At 45.3% G+C, this 25344-nt stretch overlaps 1 protein-coding gene across 2 annotated transcripts in view; it reads right to left on the reverse strand.

Moving 5' to 3' along the window:
* TENM2 (teneurin transmembrane protein 2) overlaps positions 1 to 25344 on the reverse strand; it is an 828204-nt gene that overhangs the window by 177729 nt on the left and 625131 nt on the right. Inside the window, exons 6-7 of one of the 2 annotated variants that reach the window (XM_026660852.1) lie at positions 17135 to 17262; positions 8682 to 8701 (exon numbers count right to left, since the gene is read on the reverse strand). In XM_026660852.1, the coding sequence (XP_026516637.1) occupies positions 8682 to 8701; positions 17135 to 17262 (148 nt within the window). The remainder of the gene's footprint in view (positions 1 to 8681; positions 8702 to 17134; positions 17263 to 25344) is intronic. The other variant, XM_026660851.1, reaches the window with a different exon arrangement.

Genomic DNA, 25344 nt, shown 5'->3' on the forward strand with positions numbered 1-25344 from the left:
CCCTTCAGGAAGCGGGAGGTCATGGGGTGGGAGAAGACGGAGTGCCCTTGCACCGGTGGGTGAAAAGCCGATATGGCTGTGAGGCGTACCCTGGCCGAGGCTAGTGCCAGACCTTGAGTCCTAAGGGACAAAAGGTAGTCTAGGATGAACTGGAGAGGAGCGGCGGAACGGGGAAACTCCTTGCTCGCCCACCCACCTGACAAATCTGGACCACTTTGCCACGTACGTCCGACGCGTGGACAGCTTCATGCTTTCCAGGAGGACTCACCTCACCTGTTCCGAACACCTGCTCTCCTCCTCATTCAGCCATGGAGCAGCCACGCTGTCAGGTGGAGCGCGGCCAAATTGGGATGGAGGAGGCGCCCCCCCCTTCCTGGGAGAGGAGGTCTGGGCAGAGCAGTAGCACCCTCGGTGGGGCTGCCAGGAGGCGTAAGAGGGGCCCGTACCAATGCTGGCGGGGCCACGCAGGGGCTATAAGAATGACCCTTGGCTTGTCCACTTTCACCTTTTCCAGGACCTTGGGGATGAGGGGAAGTGGTGGGAAGGCATATAGGAGCTGGCCCGATCAGCTCATGAGGAACACGTCTGAGATCGCGTCCTTCCCCACCCCTCCCCTGGAGCAGAACTGGGGACAATGCCGGTTCTGTCGGGTTGCAAACAGGTCGATCTGGGGAGCTCCCCACTCTTGGAAGAGCCAGAGAGTGACCTCCGAGTGGAGCGACCACTCGCACTGGGGGGAGAAGACCCTGCTGAGGCGGTCCGCTTGCATATTGCGGACACCTGGAAGGTGAGCTGCCCATAGGGAGATATCGTGGGCTATACAAAACTCCCATAAGGCCAGGGCTTCCTGGCAGAGGGCCAGGGAACGAGTCCCGCCCTGCTCGTTGATATAGTACATGGCGGCGGTGTTGTCCGTGAGTACTCTGACCACCTTGCTGCGGAGGTGCGTGAGAAATGCCGTACACGCCAAACGTATCGCCCTGAGTTCCCTGACATTTATGTGCAGGGACAAGTCCGGGGTCGACCACATCCCTTGGGTCTGAACGTCTCCCATGTGGGCTCCCCAGCCTAGGTCCAAAGCATCAGACATCAGATCCACGGATGGGCTGGCCTCCCTGAAGGGAACCCCTTGTAGCATATTGCTCGGGAGGGTCCGTGTAGAGGAGCGGACTCACCCCTGCGGCGCCTCCTGCTGGTCATCTCCGGGAATTAGCTCATTTCAGCGTTGGAGCGCCCCCTGCAGGCCCGTGGTCCGCCTGTCCTCCGGCCCCCATGTCCCTCCCGGACCCCGCTGCCCTTTTATCTGGGGTGCTGCCCCCTGGCAGTACACCCCTCAGTACTAGGGTCTCCCCTCCCCGGGGAACCCCCACCCACTACCCCTACCTTACCTCAGAATAAGGCCACTGCCCGTCACCAACTAGCCCCCGCTCCCTGGGGCAGACTGCAGTATAGGCCACTCATCACAGGCAAGGGGGGGTTTGGACCTGCTGCCTTGGCCTACCCCTGGGCTGTCCTCTGCAACCACCAGTACCCCTTGGCCTCCTACTAGGCCGCAGCGTGGGGCTTTCCAGGCAGGAGTTCCCCAGCTCCTCTGCCTTTCCCCAGCCCTGCTCCACTCAGGTACTCTGTCTCTAACTCGCTGCAGCCAGGCCCTTCTCCCTCTGAAGGCAGAGAGACACTGCTTGGCCTCTGGCTCACAGCCTTTTTATATAGGGTCAGCTGAGGCCTGATTGGGGTTTGGCCCAGCTGCAGCTGCTTCCCAATCAGCCCAGCTTAGCAGCTCCCAGCCACAACCTTCCCCCAGGGCAGGAGCGGGGTAACCACCCCGCTACAGTCCACCACTGAAGGGAAGCCAGCACCGGGGACGGGATTGTGAGGACCTTGTCCAGGCCGTCCCGGGCTTGGGAGAATTGGGAGTCTCCTGGCGTCCTTATTCTTAGCGGTGGGCGCGGGTTGGCCTTGACGCTCCCTGTGGTTCACCGATTCCACCACAAGTGAGTTAGGCGCCGGGTGGAAATAAAGGTACTCGTGACCTTTCGCCGGCACAAAGTATTTTCTCTCAGCCTTCTTGGAAATTGGCGCCAAGGAAGCGGGAGTTTGCCACATGGCACTAGTGATGTTAGCAACACCTTGGTGTAGTGGCAGGGCCACACGGCCTGGTGCCGAGGGAGATAAAACGTTGAAGAGGGAGTCTGACGGTCCCTCCATCTCCTTGGCTTGTAGCTGAAGGCTGGATGCCACCCGCTTCAGCAAGTCCTGGTGCGCCTTGAAGTCCTCCTGCGGGACCAAGGGCGGAGGGGCCACAATCGCGGCACGTGCGGAGTTGGGCACCACGATCGGTGCCGGGGGGGTCGAGACCCAGGTCGGAGTCTGGATGCGGGTCCGCCGAGTCCTGGCCCGTCGACTTATCCCGTGGACAACCCGACGAGGCCGATGGGGCCTGGGATGCTCCGGCGACGGAACGGGCCCCGGGCTGGGCCGGTACCTGCTGCCACAGTGCCCACTGGCACCATTGTCCCTGCCACTGGGTTCCGTAGCCTTGGGCTTGCTGGGTACCTGGAGGTAAAACGAGTCCTGGCGGGGCAGCGCAGCCCAAGGACGGGAAGGGGACCGAGGCCGAGGTGGCCGAAGAGTGTTCGGTGCCGCGGGAGCGAAGGGAACGGTGCCTGCGGCGGCATCTCCCTCGCGATCTGGACCTCGAAGGCGAGGAACGGTACCCCCTCGATGCGCTGCTTCAGTAGCCGTAACGACGGTACGAAGCTCGGTGCCTTGCCACCGAGGTACCACGTGGAGAGCCTCTGGCACGGCGTCTGGTCGAGCGGGAGCTGGAGCGCGAACGACGACGCCTATCGCGTCGAGATCTGCTCCGGTATTCACGCCGGGCCGGGGAGCGTTCCCAGTGCCTCTCCCGGTGCCTGCGCACGCAGGAGGGCGGGGTAGGAAGGGTCCGCGGTTCCCGTCTCGGCGGCGGGACAAAGAGTCTGAGAGGCGTCGACGGCGGCCGGGAGTCGCTTGAAGAGCGGCCGCTGCGCATCGAGCAGTGCAGAGAGCGATCTCCGGAGCAAGAACCACTGCTCACCGAAGAGGAAGGACGGTCCCCTAATGGGGGCTTACCCCGAGACCTGGGGGTCGTACTTGGCTGCGAGCTCGGCACGGGCAAAGACATAATGTCTTTTGCTGCCTGCACTGCCTCCCGCGTCGACGGCATCCGTACCGGGGATGTCTGGGTTGACTGCACCGGGCTGCTCCGCTCCACTCGAGTTGGAGGTCTTAAGCCCGGGGCGGACTGAGGGCTGCCCAGCACGGGACCAGCCTCCCCCTTGTCCTTATTGTGGTGGCGTTGCGAGGCCGAGCTCTTCCCCTGCTTTTTGGCGGGAGAGTGGTGCCTGCTGGTCGAAGGGGCCTCGCTGCGTACCGACGACGTGGCGGCCAGTGCTGAGTCCAATCTGCGCACCGGGGTCGGAGCCAACGCCAACTCCATCAGGAGAGCTCTAAGTCTGAAGTCCCTCTCCTTTTTAGTCCTTGGTTTGAACGACCTACAGATCTTGCAACGGTCGCTAATATGAGTCTCACCCAGGCAGCAAAGACACTTAGCGTGGGGTCAAGTATCAAGGGGTAGCCGTGTTAGTCTGTATCTACAAAAACAACAATGAGTCTGGTGGCACCTTAAAGACTAACAGATTTATTTGAGCATGAGCTTTCGTGAGTAAAAACCTCACTTCTTCGGATGCATAGAGTGAAAGTTACAGATGCAGGCATTATATACTGACACATGGAGAGCAGGGAGTTACTTCGCAAGTGGAGAACCAGTGTTGACAGGGCCAATTCAATCAGGGTGGATGTAGTCCACTCCCAATAATAGATGAGGAGGTGTCAATTCCAGGAGAGGAAAAGCTGCTTCTGTAATGAGCCAGCCACTCCCAGTCCCTATTCAAGCCCAGATTAATGGTGTTGAATTTGCAAATGAATTTTAGTTCTGCTGTTTCTCTTTGAAGTCTGTTTCTGAAGTTTTTTTGTTCAGTGATAGTGACTTTTAAATCTGTAATAGAATGACCAGGGAGATTGAAGTGTTCACTTACTGGCTTATGTATGTTACCATTCCTGATGTCCGATTTGTGTCTATTTATTCTTTTGCGCAGGGACTGTCTGGTTTGGCCAATGTACATGGCAGAGGGGCATTGCTGGCACATGATGGCATATATAACATTAGTGGATGTGCAGGTGAATGAGCCCTTGATGGTGTGGCTGATGTGGTTGGGTCCTCTGATGCTGTTGCCAGAATAGATATGGGGACAGAGTAGGCAACGAGGTTTGCTACAGGGATAGGTTCCTGGGTTGATGTTTCTGTGGTGTGGTGTGTAGTTGCTGGTGAGTATTTGCTTCAGGTTGGGGGGTTGTCTGTAAGCGAGGACTGGCCTGCCTCCCAAGGTCTGTGAGAGTGAGGGATCATTTTCCAAGATAGGTTGTAGATCATGGATAATGCGCTGGAGAGGTTTTAGCTCCATGTGATGGAGCTGTGGTGATGGCCAGTGGTGTTCTGTTATTGTCCTTGTTGGGCCTGTCCTGTAGTAGGTGATTTCTGGGTACCCGTCTTGCTCTGTCAATCTGTTTCCTCACTTTCCCAGGTGGGTATTGTAGTTTTACGAATGCTTGATAAAGATCTTGTAGGTGTTTGTCTCTATCTGAGGGGTTGGAGCAAATTCGGTTGTATCTTAGGGCTTGGCTGTAGACAATGGATCGTGTGATGTGTCTTGGATGGAAGCTGGAGGCATGTAGGTACGTATAGCGGTCAGTAGGTTTCCGGTATAGGGTGGTGTTTATGTGTCCATCACTTATTTGCACTGTAGTGTCCAGGAAGTGGATCTCTTGTGTGGACTGGTCCAGGCTGAGGTTGATGGTGGGGTGGAAATTGTTGAAGTCCAGGTGGAATTCTTCAAGGGCCTCCTTTCCGTGGGTCCATATGATGAAGATGTCATCAATGTAGCGCAAGTAGAGGAGGGGCACTAGGGGACGAGAGTTGAGGAAGCGTTGTTCTAAGTCAGCCATAAAAATGTTGGCATACTGTGGGGCCATGCGGGTACCCATAGCAGTGCCACTGACTTGAAGATATAAGTTATCCCCAAATCTGAAGTGGTTGTGGGTGAGGACAAAGTCACAAAGCTCAGCCACCAGGCTTGCTGTGGCCTCATCAGGGATACTGTTCCTGACAGCTTGTAGTCCATCCTCATGTGGAATATTGGTATAAAGTGCTTCTACATCCATGGTGGCCAGGATGGTGTTTTCAGGAAGAACATCAATGCATTGTAGTTTCCTCAGGAAGTAGGTGGTGTCTCGAAGATAGCTGGGAGTGCTGGTAGCGTAGGGTCTGAGGAGAGAGTCCAAAGAGCCAGATAATCCTGCTGTAAGAGTGCCAATGCCTGAGATGATGGGGCATCCAGGGTTTCCGGGTTTATGGATCTTGGGTAGCAGATAAACTGGGGTGTGTCGATGTAGATTTGTTCCCGTACTGTAGCTGGGAATTTCTTGAGCAGACGGTGTAGTTTCTTTTGGTATTCCTCAGTGGGATCAGAGGATAGTGGCCTGTAGAATGTGGTCTTGGAGAGTTGCCTGGCAGCCTCCTGTTCATAATCCGACCTGTTCATTATGACTACAGCACCTCCTTTGTCAGCCCCTTTGATGATAATGTCAGAGTTGTTTCTGAGGCTGTGGATGGCATTGCGTTCTGTACGGCTGAGGTTATGGGACAAGTGATGTTGTTTGTCCACAATTTCAGCCTGTGCACGTCTGCGGAAACACTCTATGTAGAGGTCCAGTCTGTCATTTCGACCGTCAGGAGGTGGGGGTCGCTCCTGGGCATAAAGCGGCGACAGAAGTCGCACGACTTGAAGCCTGGAGCGCAGGGCATGCCCCGAGTCCAAGCTAATGCTGAAAAAACGATCCAACGAATGGTACCGCTAGAGAATAGAAGGCTGCAGTGAAGCTGGAGCACAAGTTCCGACTACCTTCATTGGCGGCAAGAAGGAACTGAGGTTGGGGGGGAGAGCGCAGCTCCCCTTATAGTGCGCTATAGCGGCGATACTGTAGGGGTCACAGCAGTGCTCCCCCACTACGGGTACTGCTAAGGGAAAAACTTCCGGCACCGGTGCACATGGCGAGCATGCATACCTACTGTGGAATACACAGGAGCAATCACTCAAAGAAGAACTTAATTATTTGCTTTATGCTTTTTTCAATCTGAATCTCTTCATGAATATATAAGGGACTGATCCAAAGCCAGTGGACATTTTTACTGACTTCAACATGCTTTGTATCAGGCTCTGAAAGGGTCCTGTAATTTACAATGTAGCTTGTTTGAAAGCTATACACCTCTACCCCAATATAACACGACCCAATATAACACAAATTCGGATATAACGCGGTAAAGCAGTGCTCCGGGGGGGCGGGGATGTGCACTCCGGTGGATCAAAGCAAGTTTGATATAACGCGGTTTCACCTATAACGCGGTAAGATTTTTTGGCTCCCGAGGACAGCGTTATATCGAGGTAGAGGTGTACATTGTACTATGGATGCTGGGTCTGGAACCCATACCAGCCTCTGACGATCAGGGACTCCAGTGTGCTGAAATCCACTTCAGAATTTTAACACTTTTTCCCATCATTGATGCCCCCACTTGTATCAGATAGACTATTTATTAGGCAATTGTAACTTTCCCTGTGAAGTCAATACTTAGAAAATAATAGTTTCAGGTAGTTCATTACATGTCCTAAGTTTATAGCTGCGGGTTTTTAAAGGCAATATTTTACTGATCAATTTTCCAGTACAATCAGATGCTATAACTCTATGGAAGAGTACTCATGTAAATTTAGAGATATTGTACATTTCCATAACAGGTATTTAATATTTGAACCAGTTAAACAAGAAGGATGATAAAAAATGACACTGATCCATAAAGGCACTATCTGCTAATCAGTTCTGAAAATGTTACTATATTTCATGTAAAACTCAAAAATGGGAAACAATAAAATTATACCACAAAACAAGCTATAAAAATGAAGCATTAATAGAATACTTTTAAAACTTAATACAACTTAGAATGCTTTTTGCATAAATCTGCTTTAAAGATTACTCTGCATCACATATTTTTATCTACAGAAAATAAAACTGAATTCTCTATATTGCCTAAGCCATTATATCTCATTCCCATTCATTTTGTAACCAGTGCTATTAGCTCATAGTTCATTTGAACTGCAAGAAGACCGGTCTTTCCTGCAGATTACTGCTGCATAGTCTATTAAAGCAACTTATACACTACACCACAAATGATAGAAAACAATTATGGTTTTGAGCCATCAATGACTTCTGCTAATAACCATTGCTTCCCAGTCTGCTGAGTCTACATTCCCTTAAGTTGTAACTTTGCAAGTACATTTAATTACTACCACTAATAAAGGACATACCTCCCACCGAGGTTCCAGTTTTAAGACTTTTGTTTGAATTCAGCTCTGACCTTTTCATTTTTTCTTCAGGAAACTGTGCTTTGTGTTTCCAAGTGTGGGTGGTTCATTTTCAAAGTTCACTAGCATCGGGGTGAAAGTAAATTACTTACCGGTACGGGGGCCTGACTCCAGGCCCCTGAAAGGGGCGGGGCCTTGGGCGGAAGGGGCGGGGCTAGGGTCAGCATCCCCCAGCCAGCCCTTCCACGCTGCTCAGCCCATGCCGCCCGGGGCTCCGGCGGTGATTTAAAGGGCCTGGGGTCCAGCCGCGGTAGCGATGGCTGAGAGCCCCAGATCCTTTTAAATCGCCATTGGGGCAGCTGCCCCTTTTGCCCCCTCCCCCCACATTGGTGGCCTTGGGGGGGAGGGAAAGCGCTTTAATGTGGGCTGTGTCCGGGCCAGTACCAGTGACCACTTCTTACCAGTACGCCAAACTGGCCCACTTTCACCTCTGACTAGCACCTAAACACAGCAGGTTAGGTGAACGGTGAACTGAGGCAAAATTTTCAGCCATCAAGGGGAAAGAGGATAGGAGCTTTGGCCTTAATGCTCTAGATATGTCCCCTACTGGCAAACTACTTTATTAACGGTTTGCAGTCTTGTTGTAGCTGTGTTGGCACAAGGATATGACAGAGACAAGGTGCGTGAGGTAATAACTTCTATTGGACCAACTTCTGTTGGTGAAAGAGACAAGCCTACAAACTCCAGACCTGAAGAAGAGCTCAGTGGAGCTTGAAAGCTTGTCTCTTCCACCAAAAGAGCTTGGTCCAATAAAAGATATTACTTCGCCCACCTTGTCTACTTTATTAATGTCATTCATAAAAAAACAAAGTTCTTTCCCTCAAAATCTCATTAAAATACAATTTTCTTCTTTTTTCCTAATTAGACTTCAGTGGTTTATCGGCTTAAAAAATTAGTGCAGATTCTGCTGATTAGGCAAAAGTACAATTTACCTGTGGACCTGTGTGTTCTGAGGTGCTAACACTGACGTTGCTCAGACCGCAGTGGCCTTTCACTAGCTGTTGTTGGGAGATGTTGAAGGGAAGGTTTCCTAGTATGACCCCATTGTCACTCTTTGTTTTTCCTTACCACGTGAGGTGACCTAATGTCTAGTTGCAGACAGAGCTGCCGCTGTAGCTCATCGGCTCCTCTCTAAGCACTGGTCAGGAGGAAGGGGACTCATTATACTCTTTTAGTTGTGCTCCCAACTTGTCTTCACTGCAGCTGGGAACATGCCTACCAGTCCAGGTGGACAGACGCATGCTAGCTCTGCTTGAGTGTGTGCTAAAAATAACAATGAAGACATTGCTAACACAGGCTAGCTATCCTAATAGAAGCCCACCTTACCCCTTAGGTCAGAGCTCAAGCTGCTATTTTTAGCATGCCAACTTGCTCACTGCTGCAGTGTATACATACACAGAGTGGCCTAAACTCAGATCCCAGCATGCAAAATGTATCCCCATGTCCAGTTTTCTAGATATAATCAATACTGCTACACATGGCATGTTGTAGTTTTATTGCCTCTAAGCCCTGGCCTACACTACAAACTTATGTCAGTGTAACTATGTCACTTGGGAGGTGTAGAAAATTCACACGCCTAAGCAACGCAGTTATACCGACCTAACTCCCAGTGTAGACAGTGCTATATTGATGAGATGGCTTCTCCCATCAACACAGCAGAGTAGTGTTTTCACTGCAACACTGTAAGTGTAGACAAGTACTAAATTTTTACTTTTCAAATAATTTCCATTAAAAAAAAAAGCTTAATATTTGTTACAGTAAGTTTTGCATTTGCAAATTTAATAAGCTTCCCCACAAAGGTTTAAGTAATCAAAGTTTTTAAATCCCTGGAGATTATATGTTATTGATTCATTTCTCCCCTAAAATAACTACAGCAGGTGCAAGTAAATGATAAATACCTGCACCTACATATCTATGCAAACGTGGGTTATTTGTAGAAAAGCAGCACATTCCTTTCATTACGACTGATGCAAATAGATATTAATTTCATAAAGGTGAAGTATCTGCAATATGGCTTTTTTACTTTCAGTGCCAAATTAATTAGTGTGGGTAAGGCACAGCGCTGGGAGTGAAGAGAGCTGGGTTCTATTTCTGGCTTTGCCCACAGCCTTCCTGTGTGATCCCAGTCAAGTTGTTTAAATTCTTGAAGCCTATCTGCAAAATGTGGACAGCAATACTGGCCTACCTTACAGGGATGCTGGGAGGCTTAATTCACTAGTTTTTGAAAAGTGCTTTAAGATCCCCATATGGAGGCTTTAGAAAAATATAAGCCAGTAATATTATAATTATTATACCTGAGAGTGGAACTGAGCTCCCAATGCTTCCCCCCTCTGTCTCTTTCTCCCCAAATTAGAAACATCATTAAAAATAAATCTAGTCCCAACATGATACAACAGAGAACTCTGAAGGGGCAATGTCAATCTAACCATTGAGCCTCTCAGTGGGTGGCTGGCTGAGGCTTCATCAGGTTTTCCTTATTTTTAGGACTAAAAGTGCAGTACACTGTCCCCCCCCTTGCAACTTTTATATTCACAGTAACACATTTTGCACTAATGGCCCCACTTAAAAGCTCTGTCTCTTCCACAGCCTCTAGAGAATTTCTAAGTAAACTTTATAACTTTTTCATAGCACAGTTCCTTTTGGTCTTCTTCACCTCCTAATGTAGTGAGAGTGCATCCCTCCCTCTGACTCACTCCTCGCCTTCTCTCTATTTTTAGACTCTTCTCTATCTCAATGGACCACTGCAGATCATATTAAAAGACCATCAACTGCATTTAAGTAAAGTTCTGGATGTTACATAAACTGAGAGGAAACTGAGAAGTAAGGCCAATCTGAAGAACTCATGACACTGTGAACAAATAAATCCTGGTGTGAATTAACAATGCTCTGAGTGGCTGTCTCGAAGCTTGCTTGCTTATCTCATAATCTCTCATGGTTATTTAAACATTTTTACTGTGATTTTCCTTTTTCATAAACCTTTATAAAAGAGAGTTTTAAATGCATATTCCTTCGTCTAACCCAGGGGAGCTATTCCAATCTCTCAGTCAAACATGTATTTAAGTACCTGTATATATAAGCTTGTTAGCCACCAAATAACACTTATTCATTTTTAAAGGTGTATTATTTACCCAGTTAAATTACTATTTTGCTACGTGCATTTTTTAAAGTCTACTCTAGTGCTCACTGGAGATGCCGATTTGACAGTTCTGAAAGCCTCTGTTTATCAAAAGAGCACAACAACATGGCAGTGGCAGAGCAAGCGTCTCCACATCATTCCATCAATGCGCCCTCACCCTTGGACTGAGGAAACCACTTCAAGTTGGTAGTTTACACCACTTGCCAATTCAATCCTTTGTATCTTGAAGAATGAAATCAGGTTAATGTCAATTAATGTCAGCTATAGAGATGGAGTTGGGTCTGGATTGAGACTATATATACAGTTGAAGTTTTTCCCTCTCTCTTAGCCCATACAGTGGTTGCCATTAAAGGTCAATATTGGTCAATTGCTGCATGTGAGATTCTGTAGTTCATACCCCTATGCTTAAATAGGAAATAACTATGGGGCTGTGGGGTAGTAATTGTTGACTTTATTAATGGAGACCCTGTAAATTCTTGTTTTTGTACTAAATGGGAAACATGTATCACTAATTTGGGAGACCAACAGTTCCAGAGGATCCATAATGATCTACCTTGTTAACCTCGTGGCTATGGATCTGCATTACATACCAGTCATGAAATACCATTTTTCATACAACGCACAGTCAGTCTGTGGACCTCTTTGCCAGAGGATGTTGTGAAGGCCAAGACTATAACAGGATTCAAAAAGAACTAGATAAGTTCATGGAGGATAGGTCCATCAATGGCTATTAGCCAGGATGAGCAGGGATGGTGTCCCTAGCCTCTGTTTGCCAGAACCTGGGAATGGGTGACAGGGAATGGATCACTTTATGATGACCTGTTCTGTTCATTCCCTCTGGGGCACCTGGCATTGGCCACTGTTGGAAGACAGGATATTGGGCTAGATGGACCTTTGGTCTGACCCAGTATGGCCGTTCTTATGTTCTTACCCTCACTGTTGGTGAGAGAGCCTTCTCCTTTGTAACTTCTGCAGTTTGGAACAGTCTTCTCATAACTCTCCATCTCTTACCAAATTTCAGCTGCAAACACATATTTCCCTCCTATCCTTATCATTTAGTTTCCCTCTTCCATTCCTGTTTGTTGTTATTTAAATTTGTGTGATTGCTTTATTTAGCATTGCAATGTTTTTGGGGTACAGTTTGTGAGAATGACACTGCCCGAGTTAAAGATGCATTGTACTGAGGGTTTTGCTAAAAGGCATGAGTGTAAGTGTGAAACTGGTTTGAGTACCATTTAGCATCCTAAAACATAGCTGGCCTTTTGTCCATCAAATGGCTGGGCCCTCTGGCTATTTTGAAAGGAGAAAAAGATCAGTTTTAATTTTATTTAGAAAGATATATTTCTGTACAAGTCTTTTCAATGGAAATTTTAGTGCAATGCAACTTTATCAGGTTAGCATCTTCCATACTAACTGTACCCCAAAGAGCTTCCTAATGTTAAGTGAAACAGTGTCTCAAAATCCATCTGGAAATTCTGTATTTTTCAAACTAAATAAAATAATTTTACTTTAGGAAATATGGGTCTAGCCTGGAGAGGCTGATATGACACAACCTGAACTCCAGTAACAGGAAGGATGCTCCTGTAGTAACGAGTCTTGTTTTGTGAAGTGAAGAGGAGGCAACGTTTCCAGGCTCACTATTATCTGTAGTTTTGCAACCTATAAGCAGCTGTATTGCAAGAGGAACTGGGTCTCATCTCCTAATTCCACACATGGAGGGAACCCTTGTGTGTGGATCTGCCTCTGCTTAGGTAGATGAGTGACACAGCCACCTCTGCTGCAGGCACCATATATGCTTGGACCTCCATGAGTCTGGGGAGCTGCACAGAGGGTGGGACATGGCTTGTTCAGATTCCTGAGGATGGCAAGAGTCTAGAGCCACACTGTCAAGGTGCCAAGAGCAGGGACAGGGCCCCCAGGACTGACTGATCCGTGGAGTTTGTGGGTTAACCACCCATGCTTATATCATCGAGGGGGAAGGGAACTGAGATCACGGATTAGTTTGGAAAGGAACTCTGGAAGGAGAATCTCTGCCCAGGGCTGCTCCCAAGGCTTTGGCTGCGGCAAAGCACAATTTGGCCCCACGAGTTTAGGTAGTATAGGCACCTCACTAAACCCCTCCTTCATTTAAAAATCTAAACATCTCTAAGCTCTGGTGGATATAATATGTTAAGACTCATCCTGTTCAGAACTATTAGCAAACCATTTCACTGCAGATGTAATTAAGATTTATGAGTTCATCATGTTTAATCAAGAAAAAATACACATTATGCTGTGAGTAATTTTTGCAGCGCCACATGCACCCTTCATTCCGGTTGGTATAACACAGGTAACCAAGATAGACTTTAATTATACAAACTACTGCTGGAGCCACTAACAAATAACATAAAACAAAATACTCCTATACATTCTGTTGTCTCTCATTTTAATCAAATGCTTTGTTTCCACTAAGACATCAAATCATACAGGTTACATTGCCTTCCCAATCCATCTCCCAAGATGGAACACAGCATGTGAGCATTTATGAAGACCAGATATGCAATCCTGTATGGCATTCAAATTACAGCATTTTTGCTTGCTTGCATTTTAATTTGCTCCTACAGAATATTTACCCAGTAGCTTTCTAATAACATTAACCTGCATGGCAAAACACGGTGTATCTTGACTAAAACATTATCAAAGTAAATGATTAAATACAGTATAGTTTAGGGGAAATGGGGGTGGTTACTTAATTTATTGCCCTTATACACCTCTACCCCGATATAACGTGACCCGATATAACACGAATTCGGATATAACGCGGTAAAGCAGTGCTCCGGGGGGGCAGGGCTGTGCACTCCGGCGGATCAAAGCAAGTTCGATATAACGCGGTCTCACCTATAACACGGTAAGATTTTTTGGCTCCCGAGGACAGCGTTATATCGGGGTAGAGGTGTATTTTGATTGTCTGTTTGAATGAGCCTATGAGGGATCAAAGCTTTGTCTACCATGACTATTAAACTGTAAGATCTCTGGGGCAGAGGTTGTCTCTTAGTATATGTTTGTACGGTGCCTAGTACAATGGAACATTATGACATAATGCAATCCATAATAATTACATTTAGAATTATAAATCAAGGCGCTGTGTCATTTATCAGTAAATTTTAGTAACATAAAGCAGAAAATATTGTGGTAACACTAGAGAAGATGTATTATGAGGTCATAAAAGAATGAGAGGTTTTCTAAGGCTAGGTCTACACTACAGCGGGGGGTCGACCTAAGATACGCAACTTCAGCTACGTGAATACCGTAGCTGAAGTTTCGTATTTTAGGTCGACTTACCTGGCTGTGAGGACGGGGAAAAGTCGACCGCTGCCGCGCTGCCGTCAACTCCGCTGCCGCCTCTTGCCACGGTGGATTTCCGGAGTCGACGGCAGAGCGATCAGGGATCGATTTTATCGCGTCTTCACTAGACGCGATAAGTCGATCCCAGAACATCGATTGCCTGCCGCCGGACCCTCCGGTAAGTGTAGACGTACCCTTAATCTCAGACAAAGGAGTTTGTTTATATAAAGACATCACCTGTTTAGAGAGGGATGATTAAGGTTGATTTTCACACAGTATATTCTGTCAGTTATGAAGGACATGGCAGGTCACCCATTTTATGGAGATGTGTGTCTAGCAGCCAAAGTATTTTTAAAACTGAAGACACATCGTGGCATAGACTCAGAATTCAGAAATGGAAAGGCTCTATGAGGTCATTTAGTCTATCGCTCTGCCATGGCAGGGTTATTCCCTAATGTACACTGATTATTTTTTGCCTGGTCTAAGTTTTAATTGTCCCAAGCTTCCACCAATTTCCTTATGAGACAGTTCCACAGGGCTAATAGACTTCAGTGTCAGGAAGCTTTTCCTGATATTCAGCCAATATTTTCCCTATATTAGTTTCACCCCATTATTCCAAGTTTTTTTACTCTGCTAAATGATACCTGTCCATCATCAGTTTTTTTACTCCCCTGAAATATCTGTAGACAGTTTTTGTATACAAAAACATTCCAGGGCAGATCCTCAGCTTCTGCAAACAGATGCTTGCCATTCACAGCAGGATTCCTGGCAGTGGGCAAAGGGCATTCACTGTGGAGTGGGTGCAGTTTACTGATTCTTTAAGCAGGTGCATCCATGGCTAGTACTTGCTGCTGATTGCAGGGTACTGCTTGAGGACAAGACCTGTAACCCACACACTACACTTCTACCTGGCAACATGGTGGGCAGGCAAATGAGTTAGATGGCCAGATCGCCCAGTGCTCACTTCAGTATTATGGAGAGAACCTGCATTGCTACCTGCATGAAGGAATAAAGTTTCCCTTTACCCTCCTCCTCAAATCCCCCAGTTTTTAAATGAGCTTTGGGACCCTAAGGCAACAGTAAGCATGCCCTGTTTTCATTCAGCTATAGCCTGATCTTTACATGCTGGTGTAACCCAGCTTTGACTCATGTTCAGACAACACCAGCCTCCACTGAGCTACAGTGTATAAATATAAAAATTATGGTTTTATTATCAAAAAGCTAGTTCCTGCTCTCAGTTATGCCAGCGTACACTAGTACAATCATTTACACTAGTGAAACTCAGAGCAGAATTTAGCCCAGGGATAAGAGAGAGGCAGATCAGTCAGAAATATCTGCTTGTTCCTCCTCTCCTTGCAACTTCACCCTCCCCCCACAGCCCGCACAAGTGGCACTGCCTTTAAATGGCCTGCTCGCTGTGATGACACAGCTTGCATGTAAGTGGCTATTTTCATACGAAGGGTTAAAGGTTTCTTTGGAAGACCAGTGTTTTAAAAAGACTGGCTTCATCCTGAGCCATGTCAATTATAAAAGGTCACTCTGCACAGCCAGGAAGGGCAGACCTGAAATGGCTGTTATGTGAAAAGCTGCCAGAGGCTTTCCTAAAATGTGCTGGCATAGCAATATTAACTTTAAATTATATAAATGAAGGGAGGGGGGAGAAAACCTTTCACACCCTCTGTGCTATCAGGGTCTGCTTTTCTATCATTCAGACATTCTGCCATTCATTATATTTAATGGTGGAAGGATACTTACCTAAATGTGTTGTTTTTTAAAGGTTTTGTTAGCATTTTAGTCAATTTAGTAAAATGTGTAAAAGCAATAAGATATTCATGTTCCTATTTAGTAACATAGGGGCTCTCACTCATGTACACACTGGACAAAATTTAACAGTGATATAATATGATAATTCTGCATTGTATTTAGGGTCTGATGTTTAGAAGTGCTGAGCACTACAATTTCAGATTAAGTCTGCAAGAGCTGAAGGTGCTCAGCATCTCTGAAAGTCAGGCCCATACACCTTCATCTGAAGAACTAAAAGTGTTTTGCCACCATTAATAATTTTCACTTCCACAACACCCTTGTGAGGTAAGTATTAATACCTCTGTTTAACATATGGGGAAACCGAGGCACAAAGGCATGCCTAAGGATTCACCACAGGAGTATGGCACAGTTGAGAATTGGACTCAACTCTCCTGCTTCCCAGTCCCATGCATTAACCTCAGATCCAGCTTTTCTATACCTCCTACTCTATTTGAGCACTGGGCCCCCCGCCGCTTTGCAAGATCATTCACATCAGGAGCGATCAGTGACAGTGTACATTCCAACACCATAACTACAGGTCAGAGGAGCCACACAGTCCTGTTCTGTATCCAAAACACTTCCACTGACTAATATTGTAGCTTTGCACAAGTCATTCCTCCTCTCAGTGTCTCAGTTTGCCCATTTGATCTTCTTCCTTCACAGGGCAATCTGAGGGCTAACTGTGAAATGCTTTGAAACAATGATCAGTGTTAATTATTACTAATAACACCACTATAATAATCAGTAAAAAGAGGGGCATGAAAATACAGCAAAAGGAAGTCTTGCACTCAGTCTCTATTTGACTCCATTGTCTCTATTTTCTCCCTGGAATAATATGGAGCATGACTGCTTCAATAATCTCCTCTACTGCCCTTTACTAATACTAAGGGGAAGCTTATTCACTGGGGAGTCAAATTCTGCTGTCCTTACTCAGGCAGGATTCCCAGGAACTTCAATAAGAGTTTTGCCTAAATCAGGACAAGATTGTGAGATGTGGTCCCAGCAGGGGCGAAAGCTCTCTTCACTTTCCTTGCAGACAGTACAGTGTATTTCTTCTTTTCATGCTGTGTCTAGCCTTTTCTTTTTCCTGGGATGTTTGGTAGTATTCTTTTTATTTAGTATCTTGGAGTCCAGGGTCTAAAGGTTTTTGTGAATTACTACAGATAGAGAAGGCATTTGGATGGTTATATCCAGGCAAAAAGCCAGTGCAGTGTAAGATTACTGCAGCAGACTGTAAAGTTCATAAATAAATATTTTTGCATACCTCCTAGTGAAGTACATTTATTACAAACGGCACCGTGAGACAAGTCTGGCTTGAGTTTCCAAGACCATAGAGTGCAAAAGATGCAGCTGTAACCTCACCTTTGCCTCCAGATGGCATTGTTGCTACATCATCAGTTCCTGGCAATCCAGTTCTTATCCCATTGTTAAAGGTGTGTCCGTCTGCTGGCTGTAACTGCCAGTTTAGTCCGAGCAGATGCATTGCTGCAGGAGAGACAAAGTAATGAAAAATAACTATACAATACATAAATTAAAAAGTCAATGGGAGGGGCAGCAGCCAGTTTCAATTAAACCTCTTCAAGAAGATGCTGTAAAAACAGCTGGTTCCAGGGTCAAATTAATGTGTTAAAAAAAGCAGCAGGCTCACATTGACTTGGTTTATATTTGTTCATTTACCGTGTACTGTAAATAACAAAACACGATGGGACAACATATCATCCATCTCTGAGCAAAAACATACAGACAAGCAAATTTAGACATTGGAAGCAAGCTCTTTCTTTCTCAATATTCCCCAAATTATACACATTTCTTAAAATAGTAAGTTAAAAAGAGATGGCATTTTTTAATACAAAGTATGATACTTCCTGAAGTATAAATTTATATTAGGTCTAAAATACACTAAAGCACAATTGACCCCAAACAGAATTTCCTCACTGGATTATTTAGTGTTTATTTTCATATATTTAAACTGACAACAGCAGATTTTATTTTGATTTTGCTCTTGACTGTGTTATCAGATTACAAACTTGAAAATACTTTTTTGTTCCTCTATTAAATGTTGGTCTTGTCTGTTTGGCAAGGACTTGGGGTGTATCCTTCAGGTGCTGCACTAGAGATTTATATACACGTCTTCCCCTTGCATAAATTTAAGTTACTTGCATAAATTTCCATACTTTCATCATATAATAGCCCTGTGGCTCATTTTGTTTCCTGCTGTGTTTGAAGTGCCAACAAAGCTAATTTTATTTATTTGTCTGTCCACGATCATCACTGATGCCATTCACAAGAACGTACACAGCATCAAGGAGACTGCTTTCCGCTAGCACAGCGGAAGGAGGGGGCTCACCATTATTTTGCAGGGCACACACCACACTTTAGTTATGGTCCTTTTAATAGCTCAGTTCTGCCACATCAGATCTGAGTGACAATGCACCAAATCACAAGCATGCACAACAGAATTAAAATGGTCACAAACAGATAGACAGTGTCCAATAAAACACATCTCCAGCATTTGAGAGCCACATAACCATATGCTCAGAGATTTGACATAGGGATGGGTAAGACAAAAAAAATAATAATGGAAAGGTAATTAGCAATGCATAGGAAATGGTTCAGACAGTTATTATCTCTGAATGTAGAGTATCAATATAGGCATGACTGCTCCAAATTAAGATTAAAAATAAAATCTTTGATCAACAAACACATGCCCCCATACAGAAGGATAAAAGAACCCAATGGTCCCAGCTGGATGGCTATGGAATGGAGCTGCAGGCTCTGCAGCATTCTTTCCACTCCTTCTCAACCCCCTGGAAACCCCTCTGAAAGTGCTCTGCAGAGTTTGGTCTCCACAGTGTTCAGGGAAGCAGGCCAGAGGCAGGAGGGGGAGCAGCTGCTCTCCATGGCACCATCTTTCCACTAAGCATGTGGGCCAGACTGCTGCCAGCTAATAATGACCAAGTGATCATTAATTTATGTGGGCTCCCCCCTTCTGAGCTGTGAGCATGAGAGCTACACTGCTGCTTTCAGAGGGGCTGGAGAAGGCCTGGCAGTAACGAGGAAGCACAGGACCTTTGTGCGGATGGTCCTTGCCTCCAGTAGTGATGTGCAGATTTCAGGGCTCAACACACTTTCACTGTTCTGGATGGATCAGTCCACACAGAGAAGAATGAGTGAGACTTCAATGAATTTAAGAGCCTGTAGTGGGAATAACCTAGATAGGGGACCTTCAGACTCATAGTATCTATGCTGAAGTAACACTCAGAGAGCTGTTTCTGTTCAAAATTGTACCTAATTTTCTCTTGCAATTGTTACCTTAAATATAGGTCATTTACTTTAAGAGATGAAAGTCTATTGCTTCAAGTAAGAAGCATTATTTTTTTACAAGAAAGAGATAAGAAAAACATAACTAGTGGTTAGTCCTTCCAAGAGAATTATAGTTGCTAATTTATAACTACCAGGTAAATTCAAACAAGGAATTAAAAAAGATCTTATTAACGTGGTGTTAAGACAAACCCTGATCCATCTGCTTCCAAGTGTGCCACGATTTCATTAATAAACTCTGCTGCTCTGTGCTTTAGTCATAGATGCATATTAGGAAGGAGCAATTAGAAATCACTCCTAACAGGGCTGGGATTTGCATGTCTACCATAGGCCCCTATAGAGACAACAGAGAGAAGATGACAATCTTCTGCATGTCCAATCTATCTAGCACTTATATCTATGATGAACCTCCACTAAGAAAAGTGAGACTGTTTGTAAACAGGAGACATGTTAATCTTCTTCTAAGAATACAGTATGGAAATTTGTATGTATCATGGGTCTGGGAGAAAAGCTACACTTTGGTATTGTATATTGCAGCTCTGAGAAGCAGCTGAGTAGTGACAGCAAGAAGCTGTCTATTCTTTCAAGCTTCAAAAGACCCTGAGATGGTAAATTTATATGATTAACCTTTTGTACTGTTAATCAGACAAGAATGCCTGCAGCAAAGGAATACATTCGTAATTAGAAATAGTGGGATATATTCAGAAGTTGTGCACACTTACACCAGCAGTGAAATTTGGCCCAATGAGTGCCTATACTTCTCCTGCGGTCTACTTTGGTTCTTTAAAAACTACATCTGAGAAAACTGTGATGCTGTGGCTTAATCTTCCTCACCACTGACAAGCTCTTACTTTCTGCCACAGTCCAGGCAGAGCTACCCCTTGTGGATGCACACCAGTCAGCTGTGTTGGACCTAGGGTGACCAGGTGTCCAGTTTTCTACTGGAACACCCAGTTGAAAAGGGACCCTGGCGGCTCCGGTCAGCACCGCAGACTGGGCCATTAAAGGTCTGATTGGCAGTGCTGCGGCGCTAAGGTAGGCTAGTCCCTACCAGTCCTGGCACTGCGCTGCACCCTGGAAGTGGCCAGCAGGTCTGGATCCTAGGCACACCCCCAGACCAGAGTCCTCATCCCCTTGCACCCCAACCTTCTGCCCCTGCCCCAAGCCCCCACAAACCTGGAGCCCCTTCTGCACCTCAAACCCCTCAAATACCCACCCCCACCCCAGAGGCTGCACCCCCAGCCCTCACCCCCTCCTGCACCCCAAACCCCTCAAATCCCCAGCCCCATCCCAGAGGTCACACCCTCAGCCAGAGCCCTCACCCCCTCCCGCACCTCAAGCCCCTGCCCCAGCCCAGTGAAAGTGAGTGAGGGTGGGGGACAGTGAGCCACCGAGGGAGGTGGAAATGTAGTGAGCGAGGGATGGGGCCTCAGGGCAGGGCCTCGGGTATTTGGTTTTGTGCGATTAGAAAGTTGGCAACCCCAGGTGGACCCCTTTGGGCATGGGGAGGCTCCAACCACAGCCTCTGGCTCTGGCCTCTTGGGCATACTTCCCAGGCACAGACTCTCCGTCTAGTACTACTTCCAGGGAGTGGGACCCCATGATCACCTAGGACCAGTGCTGATCTCCCAACACACCCCAGTCACTTAAGCACACTCTCCCCAGAGCTCCACTCTCTGTTACAGTTTAACCCTTCAGGGACATGTGATAGTTGAAGCAAGTGAGACAGTCTTTGCAAAGGAATTTCTAAAGCAATAACACTTTCCTTTTAGATACCACAAGAGATATAGAGTTCTATGGAAAAACAAAACCTTCATGCAAATCCCTGCCTCAGTTTCCTCATTCCTCTTGTGCATCCTTTGGGATTTGGTCAGTGTCTTTTCAGGGTCCTAGATGCTCTATCCTGGACCTTACTACTCTGGCTAATTCTTCTCTTCCAGTCATGGAGTCTCTTCATGTTCATGCATCAAGCTGCCTTTAGCTTGTTCAAGTCTGGCAGTCAAAAGGTTCCTCAGCTCAGAGTGCATGTTCCATTGTGTTCTCCTGAATCTTACAGAGGGTGTGTTTTTAAAAACATGTTCTAATACTTTGTTTCTTCTTTTCTGCTGGGTATTTTCCACTGCTCCAACCTCACCGCCTGCAGACAACCCGGTTAGAACTTGTTGCCTTTAGACTGCACTCATTCCGTTGTTCTAGGGTGCCTAATGGAAGACTATTCAGGGTAAGGACTCTTTGTTGCTCCTGTCACAGCTCCCTAGCTCAGATCTAGGAGACACCAGCCTTGTCTGCAAATGGCTGGTTCAACATACACTCAGGATTTCAATAATACAGCAATTTCATAAAATCAACCAGAATTCTTAAGTTTTACATAGGCAAATTTCTCAAATCATTAAACTTGCCAACAGTGGTCAAGCATAACTGCATCCCAAAGTGGGGTAACTTTTTAGAAACTCCAGGCCAAATTCTGCTCTGAGCTGTGTCAGTTTAAATCTAGCGAACGCTAGTAAGTTCCATGGCATTATTCCAGATTCACTCCAGTGTGACTGAGAGCAGAAGCTGGTCCATCAAATTTATATCAACAAAAGAATTACAGAATAAATACCACAGATCCATTGTCTGCTGTGGGTTATTCTCATGTAGGAGAGCAGAAATACTGTGAGCTTCACTTCTGACCTCGTACCAATTTAACATTGACTTTAGTGAAATTACTCGTGACACCAGCATGAGTTCAAAATAAGGCCTATTGAGTTTTCCTGTTGCAAAAACCATACTGCCAAGGACTCCCCTGAATGCCACTGCCCTAGGGAAGGAAAAGACTTCTAATAGTAGCGTATAATTCTAGAATACATACACTACGGGAAATTTCTCTATTTTGAATTTTTACCTGATCTGCATATTGCCTCAACTCATGGAAACATTCATATGAACCAAAGGAAGTTTTGTATTTTCGTCCTAACAAATAAACATCCTGATAGCTACAAAAAACATGATAACCGAATCCAGGCATAATGATTTTGTAAAAAACTGAATTTAAATACAAATGCAATTCCTATTAAATTACAGTAATTACCAAGCTTAGAAACATGATTCTTAACTACAGATATTCCTGTTTAACCACAGCAACATAAACCTATGTATGTCACAAACTGGTCTTATTGAACTCACATTGCTCATTAGTGGCCAGTTGCTGGAGGGCTAGCGGACACAGTGAGTTAGTGTTTTAGCATTTTCTCTCTGGAGAAACAGGTTCTACTTTGACACAAGTCACAAGTGAAATGAGTGTGGTAGGCCTAGTCCCAAGGGATTACTTGTCTGCATTACAAAATGGATGCGCAATTCATCATGATTGTCAATCTCTCCTCAAGAGAGGCCCAAGACTGGAATAGCAAGGGTTCATAATGTCATAGAAATTTCTGTCCGTTCCAGCTGAGGAATAAGGAGAGACGGACACAGCTAATCAAGCAAGGAGCCCCGGGAGGGGCGATCCATTTATTTCAATTGCAATTGGGTTCGAGCTCATAAGTCAGCAAGAACAAAGAAAACACTTACACCAAAGCATTATATGCAGTTGACGATGATAATCTATTGCTTTATGATTGGCCAAAATTTGCATCATTACCATACATAAGTAGCAAGCTACATGTATCTGCCCCTCTTATGACCCCTTATTGTTCATTTACTTGCCCCCTCCTCCTTGCTTATTTTGCAAACCAAGCAGTTTATCTACAGGACGCAGGCACAGAAAGGTCCATTGTCTCCAGGTTTGGAGTTTGGCTACATTTCCTCTTGAAGGAACTTCCTGACTACCTATAGCTGACCCTGCATTTTGTCCTTCTTTCTCCCATGTGTACATGACAAATTTGCCCCCTGGCAGTTAAGTAGAATAATTTTATATCAATAAGGTCAAAAGAGAGGGGCAATGAAGGAACTGTATGGAAAAAATATGCACAAGTGCCTGACACCATTATGCTTAAGTCTAGCCAAGGCTTCCATTCATTTAAAGAGAGATGAGTGTTAAGGTGCTCAAATACTACAATGATGCTTGCCTTCTAAACACCTGAATAAAATAAATGGCCACATGAATGCTCAGGAAAAAGCTAACAAAAAAGAAAGCATGAACAAGACTGCTAACAGTGATGCACAGCTAACAGACTCTGAGCAAAAGCCCAGAGAGGAGTTAGGTTCAGTAAGGCAGTGACAGCTCTGGAAGCAGATACTGTGTCCTTCGTGTACAGGGCACTGCAGCTTTGAGGGGCATGACTGAACATTTTCTCACACACAATGGTTGGCAACAGAATAAACCCAACAAAAGCCAATCAATAAGTATTAGAAGTTACATGGAGAGTGACATTGTCTTTGGCTTGTGTACACATGGCAGTCAGCCCTCAGCTGTGTTTACAGAGAGGGCAATGAGGAGCAGAGGATTTTTTAAGGATCAGCAATGTCAATATGTAACTGGAGGCGGAGCAGAATATTTGACTTCTCTTGTTAAATGGTGGAGGAGGCAACTGTCTCAAAGTCAGATGCTGAACGCAGGGGCCATGATTCTTAGTTACACTAAGGTCTCTTTATACCCCTTTGGCAGTGTAAATGAGAATCAGCCTAAGGAAGTTTGGAATCTATGATCCAAATTCTCCTCTCTCAGTTACATCAGTGTAACCCACTTAAATCAAAGGGATTGCTCCAATATAACAAAATGGAGAAATTAGTGCTCTGTCATTGAAATATATATATATTTACCTAGCACATGGCAAACTGGCAAACATTTCTAAGATAAACAGTAGGTGTGTTCTTTTCGGTTTTTTTGTGTGTGTAATGAGAGGATACTGCGTATCCCCTGCACTACAATGCCAGATAAAATAACACTCTGTTCTCCTTTCAGATTCCTGGGGTAAGATTCCCTGTTATTCTTCATAGAGTATCACAATAAAATAGTTTGTTAACAGAGAATTAGGTTTCATCAGGGTCTTTTCAAGATATCACAGACTAATGAGCATGATTTACATCTAAATAACAGTAATAATAGGGAATAGGTTCAGGAGCACTGCATGTGTGTTTGTGTCACTTTTCGCACTTATTTGTGTCATACAACCAGGGGGAAAAACTATTCTGCTAGGTGTGGTGCCTGACATGAATAAGATAAAGCTGTTAGGGCTGTCATTAGGGTTTTGCGGGGGCACCCAGTGAATCTAGCCTGGCCCCCAAACCCAGGTCACTTTTGTTTATAATGTCTGCTCTCCTTGCTGCATTCACCTGTCCCAGTGCCTTGCAGCAAAAATACACTCTTCAGTTCCATCCACCAGTCTGGATGCCTTCTCTAGAGTCTTAACCCCTAGATGTGCTCTGAGGCATCAACACACTCCCCTGCCCATTCACCAGTCCTGATGCCTTGAGAAATGCTTGAACAGACCCTTCCCAGCAAATCCATAGGTTCTAATACCACAGAGCATTTTCCAGAGGCAGTTGGGTTCTTAGATGCCCTTGTGTCTCAGCATTAGGACGTTTTTACAGGCTGGGAATGCAGCATACCAGATCCCACTTATTGCAAGTTCCTTAATCCAGTGCTGAAATTTGTTCTCACTCACGTATAAACACTTACACTTTGTGTTTAATAGAAGAGTAGGGTCAATTCTGGTTGTAGGAGAAGTGAATAAGGTTTTTTTTTTAAAAAACCCGCTAGCGACTTTAGAGACACAACTAATACTATTTACATTTTCTTAAGAGATACATTTTAGACAAAGCAATCAAATAGTTTTATTAGGCATATTCTTTTACTTGTGCAATGCCAATTGTTTAGGGAAGCTATGCAATTAGGCTGCAGGGTTAGGTGAATAAGAACTCTTACCGAATTTGCTCATGTGAAACATCTGAATGGCACTTGCACAGCATCGGAAAAGTCAGAGACTGGAACAGACCTATTATGTCACTAGTCCTTCATGTGCCAGTGCAGGATTGTTCCTACAGGACAGTTTAAAGTATGATTTCCTAAATCTATCATTTGATCTAGATTTAACATGGCCATTGTAATATGTAAATAAAATAACTGCTTATTTACTATGCTTGTTTTCACAACTAATAGACGAGTCTCTTTTTCACAGTTGTTAAACCTCAATAATATGCTTCTCATAAGACTGGTAAGTTATTTAATATGTACTAACTGCTTTAATACATTTAAATTAAACATACATTTGGGGTTTTTATTTAAAGCATTATCAGCACATGCAACTTTTTTGTATATTTTGTATT

This window comes from Terrapene carolina, unplaced genomic scaffold (assembly GCF_002925995.2).
Source record: "Terrapene carolina triunguis isolate 2854851 unplaced genomic scaffold, T_m_triunguis-2.0 Scaffold838, whole genome shotgun sequence".
Classification (NCBI taxonomy): domain Eukaryota; kingdom Metazoa; phylum Chordata; order Testudines; family Emydidae; genus Terrapene; species Terrapene triunguis.